Here is an 18,816-nt window from a genome sequence, read left to right on the forward strand (position 1 = left end):
CAATCCTTTTCGGGGTAATCATCAAAATTGCTCGTATCACCATCGGACGTGACATCGGGTACGATTGGTGCCTGCAATGGGAAAGAAAAGAAAAAAACGTCAGTTGGAAATTTGCAGATAGAAACACATATGTAAGTTCTTCAAATATAGCAATAATCTTGACCGACAAAAACACTTTTTATTTACAGAAAAAGTCAAAATGATTTAAACAAATTTGCATATGTTGCAAAAATTAGGTTATCTACATAGTTTGTGAAGAGTGAAAAGTTGCAAGTTGCGGCAAATTTGTTAGAATGTTTTTCAGATCAAAAAAAAAACATGTAGGAGGTGAGTATGTATGTGCATTCGGGTGGTCCTTAAATGTCAAAAGCTAATTTTCACATCAGATTTCCTAAGCCTCAACCCCTACGTCGCTGCTAGAGTTGAAGATATCAAATATAAATTTTGGCCCAGATTGGAGACGGTTAAGGCATGTCGCACAGGGGTCAATTAATTAATTAATCCCAACCGACACGAGGGGCGCAGTCCGCATGACGTACGGAACTTGTTTTTTTTTGGCTTTTTTGTGCCGAGTAGTGGAAACGGGAGTTTGTTGAGTGTCGATATCTAAACCTGTTCAGCTACAGAATCAAATTCATCAAATTTGTCAAATTTCTGAGTATCGATTTTGGGTATTAAATAAAAAAAAAAAAAATTAAAATTTTTGAGTCCATAGAGGTATCTGGCCTTTGATCACTTTGCGACACGCCTCCAACGAGTCCAATCGGATCCAGGATTTATATGTGATATCTTCTACTATGGCAGTATCAATTTTGGGTATTAGATGAATCATTTTTTTTTTAATAGTTTGAGTCTCTATAGAGGAATTTGTAGGGGGTGCGACTGAAAAAAATCGTTCATTTAATTTTTTCAGGGCCACCCTAATGTACATACGTACACATATACAATTCCATATATATTATAGAGAATACATACAATATATTGCAGACACGTGCGCTGCTTTGAGCCGACAACAACGTAAAGAACAATAAGATTTTAAACATCCATTTGTAATAACAACGACCCGATAAACGCCACTAAGCACATTTTTGCAAAAATTTTTCCTAATATTCATAGTTTAGAAAAATACCAGCAGCAAGTGCAAACATTTACCTCCAATTTCACTGCTGCCTGTCAGTGATTTATTGCAGTTGCATTAGCAACCGCTCAGCCGTCAATAAGCATAAAACAGCAGCCAGCGAAAAATAGCAAGCAGCAAAAAAAACAGAAAAGCCAAGAGGCCAAACATCCAAAAAGGCCAACAATGCAACTAACAACTATTTAGAAGACTGAGTAATCGATGGAGCGCACTTGAAATATATGCCCGGTAGGAAAATTAGCTAACGAAAGTCTTCTAAAAAGAATGTGAAATTAAAACGTATCTTATTTATGTAGTAGAAATTGGGTATTTTTTCCCATTCCAGACAAAACGAGATACGGTTGCTGAATTTAAACCTCACGAAAGCAGGGCTGCTAAGAAGAAAATGCTAAGGTGAATCGCTTTTCGTATCTTCCAAATGCCGCGGAATAATGTCTTATGCCGTGTGTGCCTATTGGGCAGTACCCGGACCAGGCTCTTTTTAAGCTACAGAGTTGTCAGTTAGGGGACGTAGTAAACTCTTTCCGCTGAACTGGAGAGGTGGCCCCATGGATATCCAGCCTTACCAATTCTTCAGCCATACAGTTTCTTGTACTTGATCCATATAAGCCTGATTTGGAAGTTGATGTATTTTGGAACGAACACCAACACCAAAATATGAAAGGAAAGTGACGGGCGATATTTTGACGGCACCGTAAGCGCACCCAGGTTTCGTATTTGCAGGGAGACTTTTTTCTCAAGAGCTCTATATCACCCTCAAGTTCAGATTTTCAAACCTGTGTACCTTCCAACTATGGCCCATCTGTGAATAGATTTATTTTAGCTTAGTCCTAGATAGTCGAGGTTGGCCCCAAACGGTCTTTCTCTGCACACATCTCTTCAAGGGACGAATGGCAATCTCTGGAGTAAAGGTCCAATAAACATCTTCACGGACGGATCGAAGCTGGACGGGAGAGTTTGAGGAGGTTGAGGAAGTGGCCAGAGCTCTGCGGCATATTTCAGGCAGAGGTGGCCGCGATAAAACAAGCAGTCAATTGAAATTTTTTTCCCAGGACAAAGCGATACCACCGAAAATTAAAGGGCTCACGAATGAGCTAGGTAGGGCACACTCGAAGCCGTTACCTTGAACAGGGAGGGCATATAAATTCCGTCGCGGCCTCCTCCTGGACCGATGAGCTCATAATGGGCTTTGGACAAAAACCCGACATGCAAAGTCGCAAGATCTTTCTGACCGGTTGTTGAACGTGGGCGGTCATTGGAGCTTCTGCAGGTTTAATGACCGGACATTGTCCTTTAGGAAGCCCCACGGTGCGACTTAATTTCGTCACGGATCCCTGCTTCCACAATTGTTTGGAAGACGAGGTGGAATCAACTCAGCACTTCCTTCTCAGCCGCCCGGCATTCGCTAGACTAAGGTCTACGCAGCAGCGCTTCTCTTAGATTAACACAGAGAATCTGTACTTACCGCTCAAATAATTTGCGTAATATGGTAACACACTGGATAATCTAATTAAGGTCTAAATGATTCCCCCTAGTGTGGTCTGCCACAACAAGCTGATCTAATTTAACCTAGATACGGTTCTACTCCGACTCATCCCTCGAGGGAATAAAGAAATATTTTCTCGTAGCTAGCACCAGCAGACACCGATTTGTTGGTCAGTTTTCGGAACCGACAGCGAATGATTTGTCTTAAATATCACATTCAATAAAGTGGAAGGAGCGAGGTCGAAGCACTGAAAGGAGTCGAATAAAAACAGCTATTCGGAGGCGGTCCAGCTGCTTTACTAAACTACGTAGTTTTAATGGCTTGATTATGATTTTTAAAAGCCAATAACACAGGCTTATAAAAAAAGTTTCTGCATATTGAAACAAGTCTCTATATCCATTTGTTTTTCGACGCCCTGAATGCGAAACCGAAACCTGTTAGCCTCCGTCATATCAGATTCGAATTTGATCTTGGGATTACACTGGCATTACCTCTTGATGACCTTGAGGAATATTTAAATTCAGCGCAAGGTTAGGTTAGGTTAGGCTTTTTTTTGTCCTATTTGACCCCCAAATGGCCAGGCATTATATAGGTTAACAAACTTCAGAGTCGGGTTCAGCGAGTCTAAAACCCCACGTATATCAATTTTCAGGTTCATTCAATGAATTTTTCCCCACTTGATCTTCAAATGGCCCCGAACCTGACGTGATGGGGACGAACAGACCTCGGATTCGCATTCAGCGCGTCGTTTCATCTATTTTCTTCTCAATATTTGGTCAAGAGGAGATGTTCTCGCACTGAGACCTACGCAAGCTTATCCAAGGATCTGTGATATGTATGCTTGTGTGTCGCCATTTTACAGGCGCGATCACAAATTTGGTATTCTATGTTATTTTTAAGAAACATTTAAAATTTACAATCATCTGAGGAAGAAGCTAGGTCAATGACCTAATATGTATTATAATTACTTAAAATCCTATTATTTTTTACTCTGCTTTGGATTTTCTCCTAATGAAGGCATCTATAGCAATCACATGCTACCAATGAACCCCTGCTGTGTTTAACGAACGCAAGCAAAACTAAGAGCGAACAGATGTTTATTGAAATAAGAGAACCTACGCACGTTTTTCAAATGGTTTTGAACCTTTCAACTGAAAATGTTTCAGCCAAAAGTAAATATAACGTACTTGGGATGTGTATTCATCGTATAGAAGAAGGTTCAAAACGAGCATCGCATTTTCTCACCCGATCACTATGGCTAGGAAACCTCGCCAGTAGGCGAAATGTGCAGTAATGTATGCTTAGCTAGAAGGAATAAGCCGAAATTTTCGAAGTTTATTTGGTACCGCTCGCCAGACACACAAGTGGAATGAGCCTCTCCGCATAAACTACTTCCTCGCCCGATCGAATATCATTGTCACATTTCTAGAGAACATTGGAGCAGGCAGTAAGGGGCAAAACAACCTGACTACTTTTTTGACATGTATGTACCTCTGGTAGATTTAGACCGAGATCGTTTAGGGAATGCAGCAGTGGGAGGATTGAGGAAGAATTTCTCCTGATTGCGTTTCGCCGCCTGTTTTTGCCTTCTTTTACTTCTCTTCTGTGGAAAATGAAGCCAGACCCACGCCATTACTGGGCGGTCGTTCAAAACGCCTGCTGCCCGACTTATGTTCACTACAAGTGGGAGCTCCAGCACTAACTCACAAAAACTTGAACTGGCCACTCTCCACCATCGCTTAAAAACTTAGGACTTGTGTGATGGTTGGGGCAGAGTACAAATACATTGATTCTGCCGCAAGTACCGGCGCCTTTCCACTTGTGTGTGTATATCTCTGGCGTTGGATCTTCACATTCATACAAATTGACAATTTAGTCCAACTTTCAGAGTGCTGTTTAGCTCTGCTGCCAGGGTGGTCGGTGCTGCAAAAGATATTCTTGCCGGCATTTTCCCAATTCCCGTGATGCACCGTGAGAAAAGTTATGCGTATATATTCGAAATACCCTATCCCACTGAGAAATAATTTACTCTGACTTTCTGGGTTCCCATAACGTAGAAGGAAACTAGAATAAGGATGAATTGGCTAAGTAAAAGGAGGTGAGGAAGGGAAGGTCAGGAATTTACAGTTTTAAAATAACACCGTGCTATGGTCAGACTATTCCAATCCAAAGACCATAGATCTATTCAATTGACCACACGCCCTTGAAAGTTGCTTGAGAAACAGCAAGAAAACCATGCACCATTTTCTCTGTAAATGTCTTGGTCTTGCAACATTAGACCTTAAAGAAGCACCTAAGAAATACAAAATTCGTAAAAAAATTAAACTAAGCTACCGTGGTGCAACCAAAATTTAATTAAAAAAAAAAGCGAACGATTGATTAATTTTGCAAAAACAAATTATTTCAAGTGCACATAAAATTAATCGAGTGAAAAATTTTGAAATATTTTCTATAATTAAGCGCCTAAAGAAAAATCTCTTGTTACGCTAAAATACCTATGAATTATTTAATTATCTTCACGGCAGGACACATATTTTGGGAAAAAATATTTTTTTCAAATATTGATGTACGTAATCAATCTCGCTGTGGCTACCGTTAAAACTAAATGACTTTAGTGTTCAAATTTAGACAGTTTTTGGTTTTAATGCCAAAACTTGTGATTTATAGCAATTTAATTTGTATATTTTATGACTGCGTAATAATTCTTTGTAGAAATGGGAATGCTGACAATGCGAAAATATGAAAACATTTATTTTTATTGCAATGTGAATATGTTCTGGGGGTTTATAAGAAACTCATAAAGCCACATGCGGCCGCGAACAGTGTCGGACAGTGAAATGTGAACGTAAAATTGATTTGTAAGCAGCACGAAAAATATAAGGGTTGATAAGAAGAAATGTGATTTTTTTTTTTAATTCTCTGACTAAAACTTTTCGATATCGAGCACTAATACATATTAAATTTGAAAATCCAAAACCTTGTTGGTTAGGGTTACCAACTCTTCAAAAAATTACATTATTTAAATTATATATTTTTAAGGCATATATGGCAAGATATCAATTGAAAAGATTTTAAAGAAAACAGTAACCTTAAAGAAGAGTTGCCACCTAACTAAAAATAAAATTGTGTCATGTATATTTTCCGGGATTCGCTTTCAATTAAAAGGTTTTTTGGAAAAAAGTTTCTAACTTATATAAAAAATTTGATTAATTGTACTTGTAAAGTGGGTAACCAATTGACAATAAAAAGCGTAATCTAAATGCTTTATTCTGTAATATTCTTTAATGGGGTTCCCTCCTGCAAAAATTAAAATAGTTTTAGTATTTCTGCGCAAATTTGGTACTATTTTGCGCTGGAAACACAAATTTTTTTCAGATTTTGTAAATACAATTTTTCAATTTTTAGGTCACGAAATTATCGGTAATATTCAAAAATCGGCTTCTAAATGCTTTATTAAGCTAATGCTTTATGTAAGAATGAGACTGAAAAACGGTTTCTCAATGCTTTGCTTCAGATTATTCTAATTTAGGACTGCCCTTTATAAAAATGTAAACTGCATGTTTTAGGACCCAACATTTTTATTTTTGAATAAATTTTACATAACTAGTCGGCTTCAAGTTGCTTTAATTCAGTCATTATAAAATAAGTTTGCCACCTATGAAATGTTTTAAAGCCTAAAATCACTACAATAGAAACCACAATTTAACCGTTAAAATTTGATATTATTTTTTCAGTGAATTTTGGATCGTTTTAATACGATTTTTAGTTTCCTCGATTATTCCTCGAGCGTTATTTTGGATTTCTTATTTTTCGCTCATCGTTATTTGCAAATTTAGTTTTTTAATCTACAAACTAATCAAAGCGGTCATAAAATGCAATCTCCGTTATGACGGTACAAATTTTAAATTTGTTTTAAGCTTACAAATCTAGTTTTACAAAATTATAATTTTTTGATATTTTTTTTGATTTTTATTTCAAATGTACATAAACCAGTTTTAATTGACTAAAATTATAAAATTGTATTTCCTAATGTCTCCACATTATTTATGTCCGCCACTGTAGTTTTCCTAGCTTCGGCTGCAAGTGACGTTAATTCAAGTGAAATCTATGTATTGCGGCGGCATATTATTATGAAAATTTCGCGGAAGGTGTGTACGTCAGCGCACAGTAGGAGTTGGCTGTGACCAAGCACTAAATTTTTAATTCTGCATTTTTTTCTTTTTAACAAAATTAGTACTTTCATAAGAAACGTTTGCAGGAAAATGTGCGCTAAACTTTTGGCCTTTAGTCAATTCAAAATATGTATTTTTGCTACTTTCGGTAGTTTTTTCGGCCCACCCTTGCAAGCATATTAGCTCTTAAATCGCCAACACATGTAAGTAAATTTAGCAAAATTTATTTGTATTTAATTTTAACAAAATTCTGTAGCATGTAGGTGTCCAGTTCGTTTGAATTAAAAATTTATTAAAACTATTTTTGCTAGCAAGTCAAAAAAAGCAAAGGCCATTAAGCCTTAATGAATGAAAATTAATACTATGTACCTACATACATATATATATAAAGGTATGTATGTATATACTTAAGCAAAAAAAAAAAAAAACCAAAAACAGAATGCGCACATGTACGTTGCTTATTCTAAAATTGACCGCTTGCGCGCTTACCTTTAGTTTCTTGTTGTAGACGTCATTCCAATTCAAGTGTTTGAACCATCGATGTCGCTTCACGTCATCGGCCCCATTCTGTTGTGCCGGCCGCCAGTGCCATGCGCCATTGAGAGCAGCAGAAAAAAGCCGTCGAAACACCGAACAGAGGCAGCAGCCAAGCGGGAGGGATTTTTTTTATTAATGTTTTTGTTTTTGGTTTTTCGATTTGAGCCCAAAAAATATATATTTTCAGTTATTTTTGCATATTGTCAATAAATCGTTTTGAAGACGCGCACACATTTGGCAGCCGCATACGCCATGTTGGAGATTAGAAAATCCCATTCGAAGGTGGTAAAGATAAAAATAATGAAATTGAAAGAAAAACACGAAATTTATTAGAATAATTTGTTTTCAGCAGGCGGCATATTCAGTATTAAATCTATGCTTATTTTGTACTGTTACATATTTATGTACCAATGTATGTACGCCACATGAATCGTGTGCTCGGAAGATGTATGTACATGTAAACAATCTGTTCAATGAGCTATGAATTCAAAAAAACTCAAAGAAAATAAATATACTTTGTTTAAAGGGTGCTGATGCCTTGCGTATAATCCACCGCTTCGCTGAACTTTTACCGTCAGCCTGAAAGGACACAGCTGGCATTTGCCGCCACCCATTTCAGTAGCCCTCCGCCTACACAAGATCACTCTTCAAAGGTTACCACCTTAACTGAAAGCTATCGAACGATCTTCCGTTTCGTCCGTTAATGGTCACTAGTACTCTTCCCGTAGCCTGGGGGTTAAAAATGATCTATAAAGGCATCTATCGGCTCTCACCGATAAAACTTCCCGTTACCTTGCGCTGCTAAGCGAACCAGAAAAGTATTTATCGACTCTCACTGATGCCCTTCCCGTTCGTTGCCTTGAGCCAACGAAGATCAACTAATGCTTCTATCGACAATCGCAGATACTCTCGCCGTTGTCTAGAGCCTCCTTACATCGATTTTTGTGGACCCGTATAATTGATTATTACCTACGTACGTATAGGTATCGGAAAATGCAGAAGGGTGGGTAGACCGCTTCTTCTTTCCTAAGACAATTGTTAATTGCTGCAACCATCTTGAAAGCTCTTTACTGTCTTTCAAAAAACTAATTAAACAAGTAGTTTTTAAGCAAAAAACAAAACCGACTTCAATTCTCATATAAAAACTTAAGATTATCGTTAATTTCTTCATGATCCAATGATCAGATTTAAACCAAATTAGTATGGGACCAGCTGTGAGGGAACACCCTTACTTCAAAAAAACAGTTATAGAAATCGGTTGACGTGGTCCAAAGTTAAGCGGTAACATACATAAAAAAATATATATATATTCCGACGAATTAATAACCTTCCTCCTTTTTGTAAAGTCGGTTAAAAAAAATAAATGAAATTAAAATTTTTTTCTTTTCAAAACAATAACATAAAAATTAAATTATAAAGAGAAAAAAAGTTAAAAAAGAAGAAAATTGTACTTAAATATTACATGAAATTAAAAAAAAATGTTTTTAAAATAAAATCTAAAAATTAAAGAAAATAACATTTATGAAAGAAAACGATATTTAATTCAAAAACGAAAAAAAGGAATAAAGTAAGCTTCTACAAATTAAATGAAATTAAAAAATTGATTTCTCAAAAAAATAAAATAAAATCTAAAAATTAAAAATTAAAAGCAAATTAAGAAAAACGATTATTCTTTTTAAAAACATAACATCTAAATTAAAAAAAAATTTAATTAATAAAGAAAAAATTAAATAAGAAAGATAAAAAAATGCAGAAAATAAGTTTCTAAAAATTTAATGAAATTAAAACTATATAATTTTTCTTTTCAAAACAATAAAATCCAAAAACTAAAAGGAAATTAAATTAAAAAAGGGCAACAAATTAAATTTAAAAACAAGTAAAACTTCCGCTGCCCGAGGGCTCCAACTCGGATCTCTCGAACGGCATGCCTGCGCTTTACTCACTCGGTCATTGCGTTTGTTTGAGCAATATACAAGTGCTTTCGCTCAAAATAGCTTTTCACCACGACAGCTTTTTTCTAAGACCTTAGTGTCAGTATAATAAAAATCTATGGATATATATTGCCATCTGTCTTTCATTTGTCTTAGGAAAGGCTTGCTGAAGGCTAACTAACTTAACCAGAATTGCTCTGTTGCTACTTGATTCCTACTTGTGTGCAAACCTACTTGAAAGAGATTAGTGTAATACCTTATACATACAGGAGGTAGTAGTTTTCGCACAACGTTTTCAAGCGTCGCAAATCTGTCAGAGGTGAAGTACGACCCAGGGCAATATTCAGCCGGCTGATAGGTCGTCTAAGCCCCAGTAGCCCGTCAAAGCGCCTGGTCTATCAGTAGCAGACTATTTTTATTGCCTAACTTAAATTAAATTTTAGTTGGTTGATTTAAATATTGCATTTATAAAAACCTTCCATATGCATTACAAGAAATAATAAGATGCTTATTAAAAAAATTCATAAATTTTCTCAACACATTTTTTCTATCTTTCTTCCCCAAACACATATGTAAGTAAATTTGAAATCATAACATTAGATATAAATAATTTTTATCTAAATAAATGTGTGAATTTGTTTTGATGCTACATATTTCAAATTTGAATATTTTTATAGCGTAAACAAATCGGTAGGAGATTGACAACAACAGCTAGAGCAGCAGCGAGCAGCAGCCAATAAAGTTAGCAAATAAAATTATACGAATTTTTTTATTCAATAAATTTTATTTTTAGTTTTAGCAAATACTTGTACTCGTATATGAGCATTACACTTGCTGTACACCAACTGTTTCTGCCTGTCTGCTACTGCGCTACGCTACGCTGCGTATTGACGCCCACACGATTTTTTTTTAATGATAAACCTCATCCAACCACTGCAAACTTTTTGGATGTAATTCCAAAATTTTTCAAATAATTTTGTTCAAAAAAATTAACATAAGTATGTTTTTCAAATTGTATTTCAGTATTTTTTTTTCTAATAAAAAGAATCTCATATCATTTCGAAATATTTGCTGCTGACGAAAAAAATATATGCCCGTAATTAAGCTCACGAATTCTTGTGTATTTTTGCATTTGCATACTGCTCTGTATTTAGCAAACTTATTTATAAGAACAAATTATTTACAATTTGTTGCCTCTATTACTTTCACAAGACCCCGTTAATCTCAAAATTTTTTAGGTGCACATGCACGAGTCTCTGTGTGCATGCTTGAATTTATTTATGGGCAAATATGCTTTCATATTAAATGGTTACTGCACTGCTTATTGCTGTGGAATTAATTTAGAATAAATTTAGAATTTTTTCAAACCACAATGCCAGAAAAGAACATAGCAGTCGTGATCATGATTAGTACTGAAAGAATGAAGATACAGAAGGTTTTTTGAATATTTATATTACAGCACCATTTTTGAATCCACTCAGAATTTCAAGCAGTACAATAAATCAAAAATATTTTTTATAATTACAGTGCTATCTGGGTCGAGTGAACTAATTAATGCAAGACCAGTTCGTAAAAAGCAGATTGTTCACTATATCCAGATTGAGTTTTTGTTCTTTAAAATCAATTTTATTGCGCAGTACGTCGTTTGAAGTTAAATTTTTAAGAACTCTGAAATGTCGTCTTTTCCCTCAGCTAATGCCAACACATGTTTCCTGTTGTTGTTGTATCGTTGTCATTAAGCTCTATTAGCGGTAGACCCAGGAAGCGTGCAGCCTCAATGAGGTCCGTACATAAGGCCAGAGGCGTTAGCAGGGTTGGGTTCAGTGGGCATGCGAAGAGATGCTGAGAGTCATGGGGCTTCTCTCCGAATGCGGGGAATTCATTTGGCACATCTGCATTTATTCTGCTCAAGTATGAGTTCAACCTGCTGCAGTAGCCAGATCGAAGTTGGGCTATGGGGTCCGACTCTCCCGAGGCAGACGAAGCTCTGTCTCGTCCACGTTTGGTGGTTGCGTGCCCAGAACGGCATACACAGGTCGAGAGTCTATATAACTGTCGGTAGGCTGTTGGGTCCAGAGGTAGTTTTATGAACCCCCGGACTTCGTCCGTCAGTTCATATAGATGCCTTCTGACGTGCCGTCGAGAGAGTTCTTCCGCAAGCAGATGTCTGTTCGGGTGCCTAACACGGTGACACCCTACTAGGAACTGCTTGCAGAGCATTGCGATGTTTCGGCAACATCAGAAGGCATCCTGTCGCTGTCTGAGTGCCGTGTTTTGGCAAGTCTGCAGTTTCATCCATTGCGTGCTACTAGTCCCCGATAACCACATAGGCGTTGGATAGTTCCGAACCAGCAACGTTTCGTTGTTTATGCCCCAGGTGCTGACGGCTAGCGACTTGAGGACCTTGTTGCGGCTTTGTACTTTGTTCACAATTGCGGTTTTATGCGCCGAGAAGGAGAGCAGACTTTCGAAGGTTACTCTGAGGATATTCGGGTTATTCAACGTCGGAATTGGTTTGTCATCGACGAGAATACCCAGTTGCAGTCTGACCTTCTTCATCGAAGTGGGGAAAAGCGTTGCTGAGGATTTTGTAGGGGAGAGGGTTATGCTCCGTGCAGTGACGAAGCGAGAAAGCTCGGTGAAATAACCATTATCGAGCAATCGTCAGCATAAGAGACCATCGCGACTACCTCTGGTGGTTGAGGGAGCTTAGAAATGTGAAAGTTGAACAGTAGTGGGGTAAGGACACCACCCTGTTGAACTCGCGTTTTATTTTCCTAGGATTGCTCGATTTAGAGGATTGGAGAGTTTCGGTTAAGGTCACGAATTATTTGGCAGTTTAGTGCTGTTGTTGTGTTGTGCACTTTACGGAACCCATACTTATGCTTCGCTGGGGTCCAGAGATTTGTGTAGTGCGGGAGTAGAAGGGCCTCTAGTGTCTTCGCTACCTGGGAAAGGTGAGCTATCGGGCGAGAAGACTCTCCTTTGTTGGACGGTTTCCCCGGTGGGCAATCACCTCACGGTTGACCAAAGCTTGCTCACACCAGAGGAGAAGTTACAGGTCCTCAGATGGTCTTCCCATTTCTTCCGCTTATGTACGTTCACCTTGAGATCCCTGATACGAGGATTTACGGGAACGGTCTGGGGAAGGGATTAACTTTTTTGTTATTAAATTTGTCGTTACAGTTTTGAATTTGGAAGGAATTGGTTTTAAAAAGACTCAAAATTGTTCACTCTATAGAGTACTCAATGGAAAAATTTTAATGTTCACTCTTTCGAGGTGTTCGTAGCATCGGGTGTTCAGTCCAGCCATATAACACTGTAATTGCGAAAATTTTCTCTTCGCTTTGACTAAAGATGCAGTTTTTAAACGATTTCGTCAAAAACGTAACCTCGCATGATGCAGTTTCGAAGATCTGGCATATCCGGCTTATTATGCGTTTTTTTGATATAAATCGTATAATCCAAAGCTTCAACCATAAACTAGACTTTGAATTAGCAGGTAAGACTTCAGGCGGGTAAAAAAAAAACTAAATTTCATCACAACCTTGAAGAACGGATTACTATGTTTTTATTATTATGCATAACTTGTCGATTCACACATATACATACATATATATATATGTACATAAGGACTATTTATTTGTATTCAATGCGTTTAGCTACGCGGCGCAGAAGAATTCATTCAACTGTTCATCAAATGTCTGTCAAATTTAAATTACACGTCAGTTTGCCGAGAAAAATCAAATCGTCTTTTCAATAATATCGTTATGTACATAGTGCACATGTTCGTATCTAGATTTATAATAGAACAAAAGACGCCCAAATAAATGTTACTATAATATCGAATAGGAATAGACATGCACTTAAAAAAATAAATAAAAGAGGGAAACAAATAAGAACTAATAGAGGTACGATCTTCTAGGGCCGTTTCCTCAAGTATATTTTAAAATTTATTCAAAAACAAAATTTCTGTTTAATTGGCAGAAGTCAGCCAGGAGGCAAGTGCTACGTCAAAATGTTATTGAAGGAAAAAATTACTCTTACGTAGACTAATTTAGGGATATTAGTGTTCCGAGAAAACAAGGCTTTTAAAAGGATAATGTGTAGATTGCAAATCAGCACATTTGTACTCGGATGCCGTTTTTGGACTCGATGTTGATCAACGTAATTACGATTGGAATATTTATTTATTTTATTACCAATAAATTTTTCGATTTTATTATCGATTATTTTTTCTATAATTCAATCGATTTTTCTTTCGTGTATGTTATCGTTGCCGAATATCCCGGAAATATCGTTTTGAGCTCGATGTTGATCAACGTAATTTCCAAGAAATATTTATCAATTTTATTACCAATAAATTTTTCGATCGATAATTTTTCCCAAAAATATGTGGAGTTTTCTATCGTTTACGTTATCGATCCCAAAATAGGTAAAAATTTTTCAAAGAAATTCGTTATCAAATTCTGATTCGTAACCGCTGACAAGTTCGCCCTACTGATAACACATCAAAAACCGAGTATCTGAAACCAATATGCATATGTACATACAATGTACAATATTAAACCAACGCTATTATATAAATTTCCAAAAAAAAAATTCCTTTGAAAAAACCCTAATAATAAGCTACATACATACTATATATAAAATATGTGCATATATTCTCAAACATAACCTAAGTTTATTTGCATGCAAGAAACATAAACATTCTATTATTTTTATAGAATATTCTGATTTCACTCACACTCACCTTCATGTTGCCCAAGCGTTTGGTGCGATCATTTGTCAGCAATTTCTTAACTAAGTCTTTCGCAATCGGATCCATATGACGCGGCCATTCAATTTTTCCACTTAAAATTTTCTCATAAATTCCGAATGGATTCTCATCGTAAAAAGGCGGATAGCCAACGAGCATCTCGTAAATGAGTACACCTGTACCGAGACAAAAAACACAAAAAAAAAATTTTATTTTTCTCTAACAAATTGTCTATTTTGTATGTTTTAAATAAGCAAACAACAAATGTAAATATTTGTGCCGCAATAAAAACAACATCACAAATAACAGCACGCACGAGAAATTTCCATGCCACACCGCATTCATTTCAGTTGTTTGCCCATTCATTTTACGTTTACAACAAGCCACTTAATGGATACAATCGGTCCACCTACCTAACGCCCACCAATCCACCGCCCTGTTATGACCCTTCGATTGTATGATTTCGGGTGCCAAATATTCGGGTGTGCCACATAGCGTCCAAGTGCGATCGCGCAATTTCTTCGCAAAGCCAAAATCTGTGATCTTCAAATGGCCATCACGATTTATCAGCAAATTCTCTGGTTTCAGATCGCGATAGACAATTTGCAGTGAATGCAAATATTCTAAGGCAGAGACGATTTCAGCAGCGTAGAAGTTGGCTAATAATAAAATAATTAATTAATAGCTGTAATATTTTTATTGTTCGAGATGCTTTTGTAATATGCAATTTAGGATTTGTTTACATGTAGCTTGGGTGTTATAAAAATTCCTTAAATTGCATATTCGAGTGCATGTGTATTATTTATACATATGTATATTAAATTTTTGCATAGCTAACCACAATATGCCTGGGATGATTATATTTACATGGTTTACTTACAAGTTTGACTATTGAAACGTCCCGCATTTCGCAAATATGTAAACAATTCACCACCACAAACATACTCGAAGATCATGTACAAACAACAGTCATCCTTTGTGGACCATTCTCTGGAAGAGAGATAAAGAAGGTGAAAAATAAATTACACAATGGGCAAAAATTTCGAATCAAAAAATAGAGAAATTTTTATAGTAAAACCCCTTTTCTGTTACCGATGCTCTGAACTTCGTTCGACGATAATTTTCGACCTTTACATCGGTCCGCAGATGCTAAAGAATTTATCTAATTATGTATTCATAAAAACTGTATAAGCCATCAGAAGCTATAGAGAGTAAAATTTGTTATTTCTGGCAACAACTAATGTTTGTATTTTAATCAAAAATTTTCTTTAGAGTTTTACACTTTTTTATAACTTTATCTTTCTTAAAGAGGTTGAGAGTTTTGCGCACCATGCCCTAATAGCCAATCAAGCGACTGGTCTTTCAAAAATCGGAGCGTATCCTTTGTGGTAAAGAGCTCTCGGAAAGCCAGATTTCGGATCGACAAATTCAATTTTCAGTTGGACTAGCAGCGTAATTATGGGTAGGGATGTCGAAAAGCCTCGATGCATCGAAAATATCGATGTTTTGTTTCGGTTTATCGAAATTTTTCCACTTGAAAAACTGACATCGCTGGTACATTGAACCGTAGTTTCTCATTGTCAATCGTGCAAACAAGAGAAATGGCTTTAAAAAATTTTAACGGCTTCAAATTGGTCAGGTAGAAACATAATTAGCTCAGCTGCAGTAATTTAATTCAAATTTTTTACAATTGTGCTAATAACAACTTTTGTTGTGAAATATTTTCTGAGAAACCCTATGCAAATCGATGCATCGATGTATGCCATTCGATATATCGAAATATATCGTTGTACATTTCGATGCATTAAATCAAAGAAACACATCGATGTTTTCTAGCCACTGACGTCCCTAATTTTGGCTAAGATATTTGACAGTAGGAAAAAAGCTTCCTTGCCACCTTTCATGGTGAAAACCTTTTTTGACATAAAGCACTTATGCATGTTTCAAATGAAGATGTATATATGTACATACATATTGGACATATCTATAGCAACCCCCTTTAAATTTTTTTGTCTCATCGTGTGCACAGACGGACGGACGGACGGACAAACAGTCACCGCTTAATAGATTTCTCTTTTCATTCTGATTATTTATGTATACATTTGTCTATATCTATCTCGATTCGTTTTGCTTATTACAAACAACCGTTATGTGAACAAAGTTATAATACCCTTGTGTACAAGTGCGCTGGGGTATAAAAAGAAACATATTTTTGTTTTTTGAATGACTATGGTGTAGGTAAAATCCATAAACCACTTACTCGGCGAACGCTACGTTCTTTGACGAATTCGCTTTAGATTTTTGAGGGTTCCTGTTTCCGTTGCTGCTGGGTAGCTCCCTTAGCCCGAAAACGCTCTATTGAGAAGATTTCGAGCAGAACTCTGACTACTTCAATGGGTATTATGTATATATTATGTAGAGCCTCTTATACTTGTATGCAAAGTGACTTGCTCAGAGCAAGAGGGATTAATTTCTTATTCAGGTAGGCTACTAAGTCGCTTAAACAAAAAGCCTACCAAAAACGGTGTATAGCCGGTGAATTAATAATAATATAATAGATTGGCGCTTACACATATGTTAGTGTTTGGCCAAGCTTATCCTCCGATTTGTGGTGTGCGCCTTGATTTGTCACGCAAAGCGGAGGGACCTACAGTTTTACGCCGACTCCGAACGGCGATTGTATTTTTTATGAGAAACTGTTTTTCATGGCAGAAATACACTCGGAGGTTTGCCATTGCCTGCCGAGGGACGACCGCTGTTAAGAAAAAACCTTTTTCTATATTTTTTGCGATGTTGCTTTGACCAGGGTTTGAACCCAGGTGCTGATGAGTGAAAGCGCGCACTGCTTACCACTACACCACAGCGGCTGACATAGCCAGTGAATTAGTTTGAGGAATACGATCCAGATTTGCATCATCGCTTCCTTATAAAGCTAAATATAAACTTTTTTGTTACTTAGTTTGTGATCTACTACTGATTCCAATAGCTTTCACCACCCTCGAAAACCTACACTAATTTTTAACTCGCCAAAATCTCAAAATATCTATTTCCAAGGCGAACTTATTGAGCAGCTGGACGTTGGAAAAGTAGAGGTGGACCCAACCAACAAAAAATACTAGGTCTCACTCCCATTCGTATTCAGTAGCACAGCTGCGCAGCAGAAACCTGATCCCACAACCACTTGCCGTCAGCACTTTGGAAAAATTTTCGGAAGCTTGTCGCTTGGTAAGTAGGGGTCCATCAGCGAATCTGTAGGAAATTGCATAGCCTACTGTGGAACGAAATTAACAGCAATATGCAACAGACAAATATGCACACCTGTCCGAATGTGTTCTTCTCATGTCAGCTGAATAGTTCCGGCACAATTACGCATAAAAGCCATCCAAGCTATTTATTAATTCGATCGAAACTGTTTCTGTCCAATTGCTGTGACACGTGGGGAAACTTAAGTGTTTCTAATTCAGGTCAAATTATAATTAAAACTACTTGGCAGATCTCCAAAAATTACACCGCAAAGTGTTAGTACCATAAAAATCTACGCTGGTCCAACTCCTATCGCACTAGTCAAGTAGGATTGGCTATCTATCTAGAATATGCACCTATCAAATCTAGACTATGCACCTATGTACACACTCCAGCCGATATGTATCTTCGAGTGCTTTATATAGCCTACCCTTCTGACATCATCGGCACAAACAGGCAGAAAACGCTTTAATGGGACTTCACTTAAAAGAAGAAGAAAGTAAAAAAAAAAGACTAGCAACTATCTTAGCCAGAATTGAATAAGGAGTACTTTTTCCAAAACTTCAAAGAGTTTCGTTCTATTGTAGTTATTGCAACCAAGAAATTTAGAATTTAATATGCGCCTACAATTAAATGAGAATGTAATAAGTGGCATAAATAAATGAAACGTTTTGGTCTAATAAACACTCAAAGATATTTTTAATGAATAATTGTTTGTTCCGCCAAGTCAAAATTACCGATACATAGACGTCTACAAGACATTTCATCAAGCCCCTAAAATATCTTACATTGCTAATAATATTAATATTTGCATTCTATATACTTACAAACTGATCACAAATGGATGTCGAATTTCACGTAAAATATTTCGCTCATTCTTTACATGCTCGGTTTGCTTTAAGCGTATCACATCGGTCATAGCCAATAATTTCATGGCACAGTACTTCTCTGACACGCGATCGCGGCATAAACAAACGCGGCCAAAAGTGCCCGTACCTGTAAAGAAATGAGGAGGGCAAAGATTTATGAATATAACTATTTAGAATATATCTAAGATTTTTTTTCTTTATTGAATAAATATTTAGCAATTTTCAGAGTTATTTTTACCACCGTCCAGCTCAAAAATGACTCTGAATGTAGCCGAAATTTCTTATTGGGAATTAAAATATATTGAATTCAATGATTTTCCTCAGCAATGGCAACTTTGTTTATTTTCATTTCCATCAAAGACCAGAAGTATATTAATTTTTTTGTTTTACCACTTTTTTCTTGCTCATAGCGTGTGAAACCATTTCATTGCCGACTTTAATTAATTTTCTTTTCTTTTGCATTTCCCCCGACTTGAAATTTGATATTTAATTGCTCATAAAACGCCACACTTCTGCACTCAAAGCAAATGTAGACTAAATACGAACGTCACGAAATCTGAACTGCCGCACGTAAATGGTTGGAAAATGGTAGGTGTAGCAGGTAGCGGGCGTTGGTAAAAAGCGTGTTGAAAAGCAAAGCAAAGCATGATTTTTACCAACGCTTGTATGAGGTTTTTTTTT

At 36.6% G+C, this 18,816-nt stretch overlaps 1 protein-coding gene across 1 annotated transcript; it reads right to left on the minus strand.

The window, feature by feature from the left end:
* Positions 1–2: 2 nt before the first annotated feature.
* Positions 3–18,257, minus strand: LOC118740090 (cAMP-dependent protein kinase catalytic subunit 3; the record flags this gene model as incomplete). The annotated part of the gene is made up of 6 exons (XM_036471584.1): positions 18,094–18,257; positions 14,904–15,013; positions 14,437–14,682; positions 14,018–14,199; positions 7,286–7,363; positions 3–71 (listed from the first exon to the last, which is right to left on the minus strand). Coding segments are annotated over exons 1-6 (792 nt in total), but the record flags the coding sequence as incomplete, so codon positions are not given.
* Positions 18,258–18,816: the final 559 nt, after the last annotated feature.

This window comes from Rhagoletis pomonella, unplaced genomic scaffold, assembly GCF_013731165.1.
Source record: "Rhagoletis pomonella isolate Grant_MI unplaced genomic scaffold, Rhpom_1.0 Rhpom_scaffold_00005, whole genome shotgun sequence".
Lineage (NCBI taxonomy): Eukaryota > Metazoa > Arthropoda > Insecta > Diptera > Tephritidae > Rhagoletis > Rhagoletis pomonella.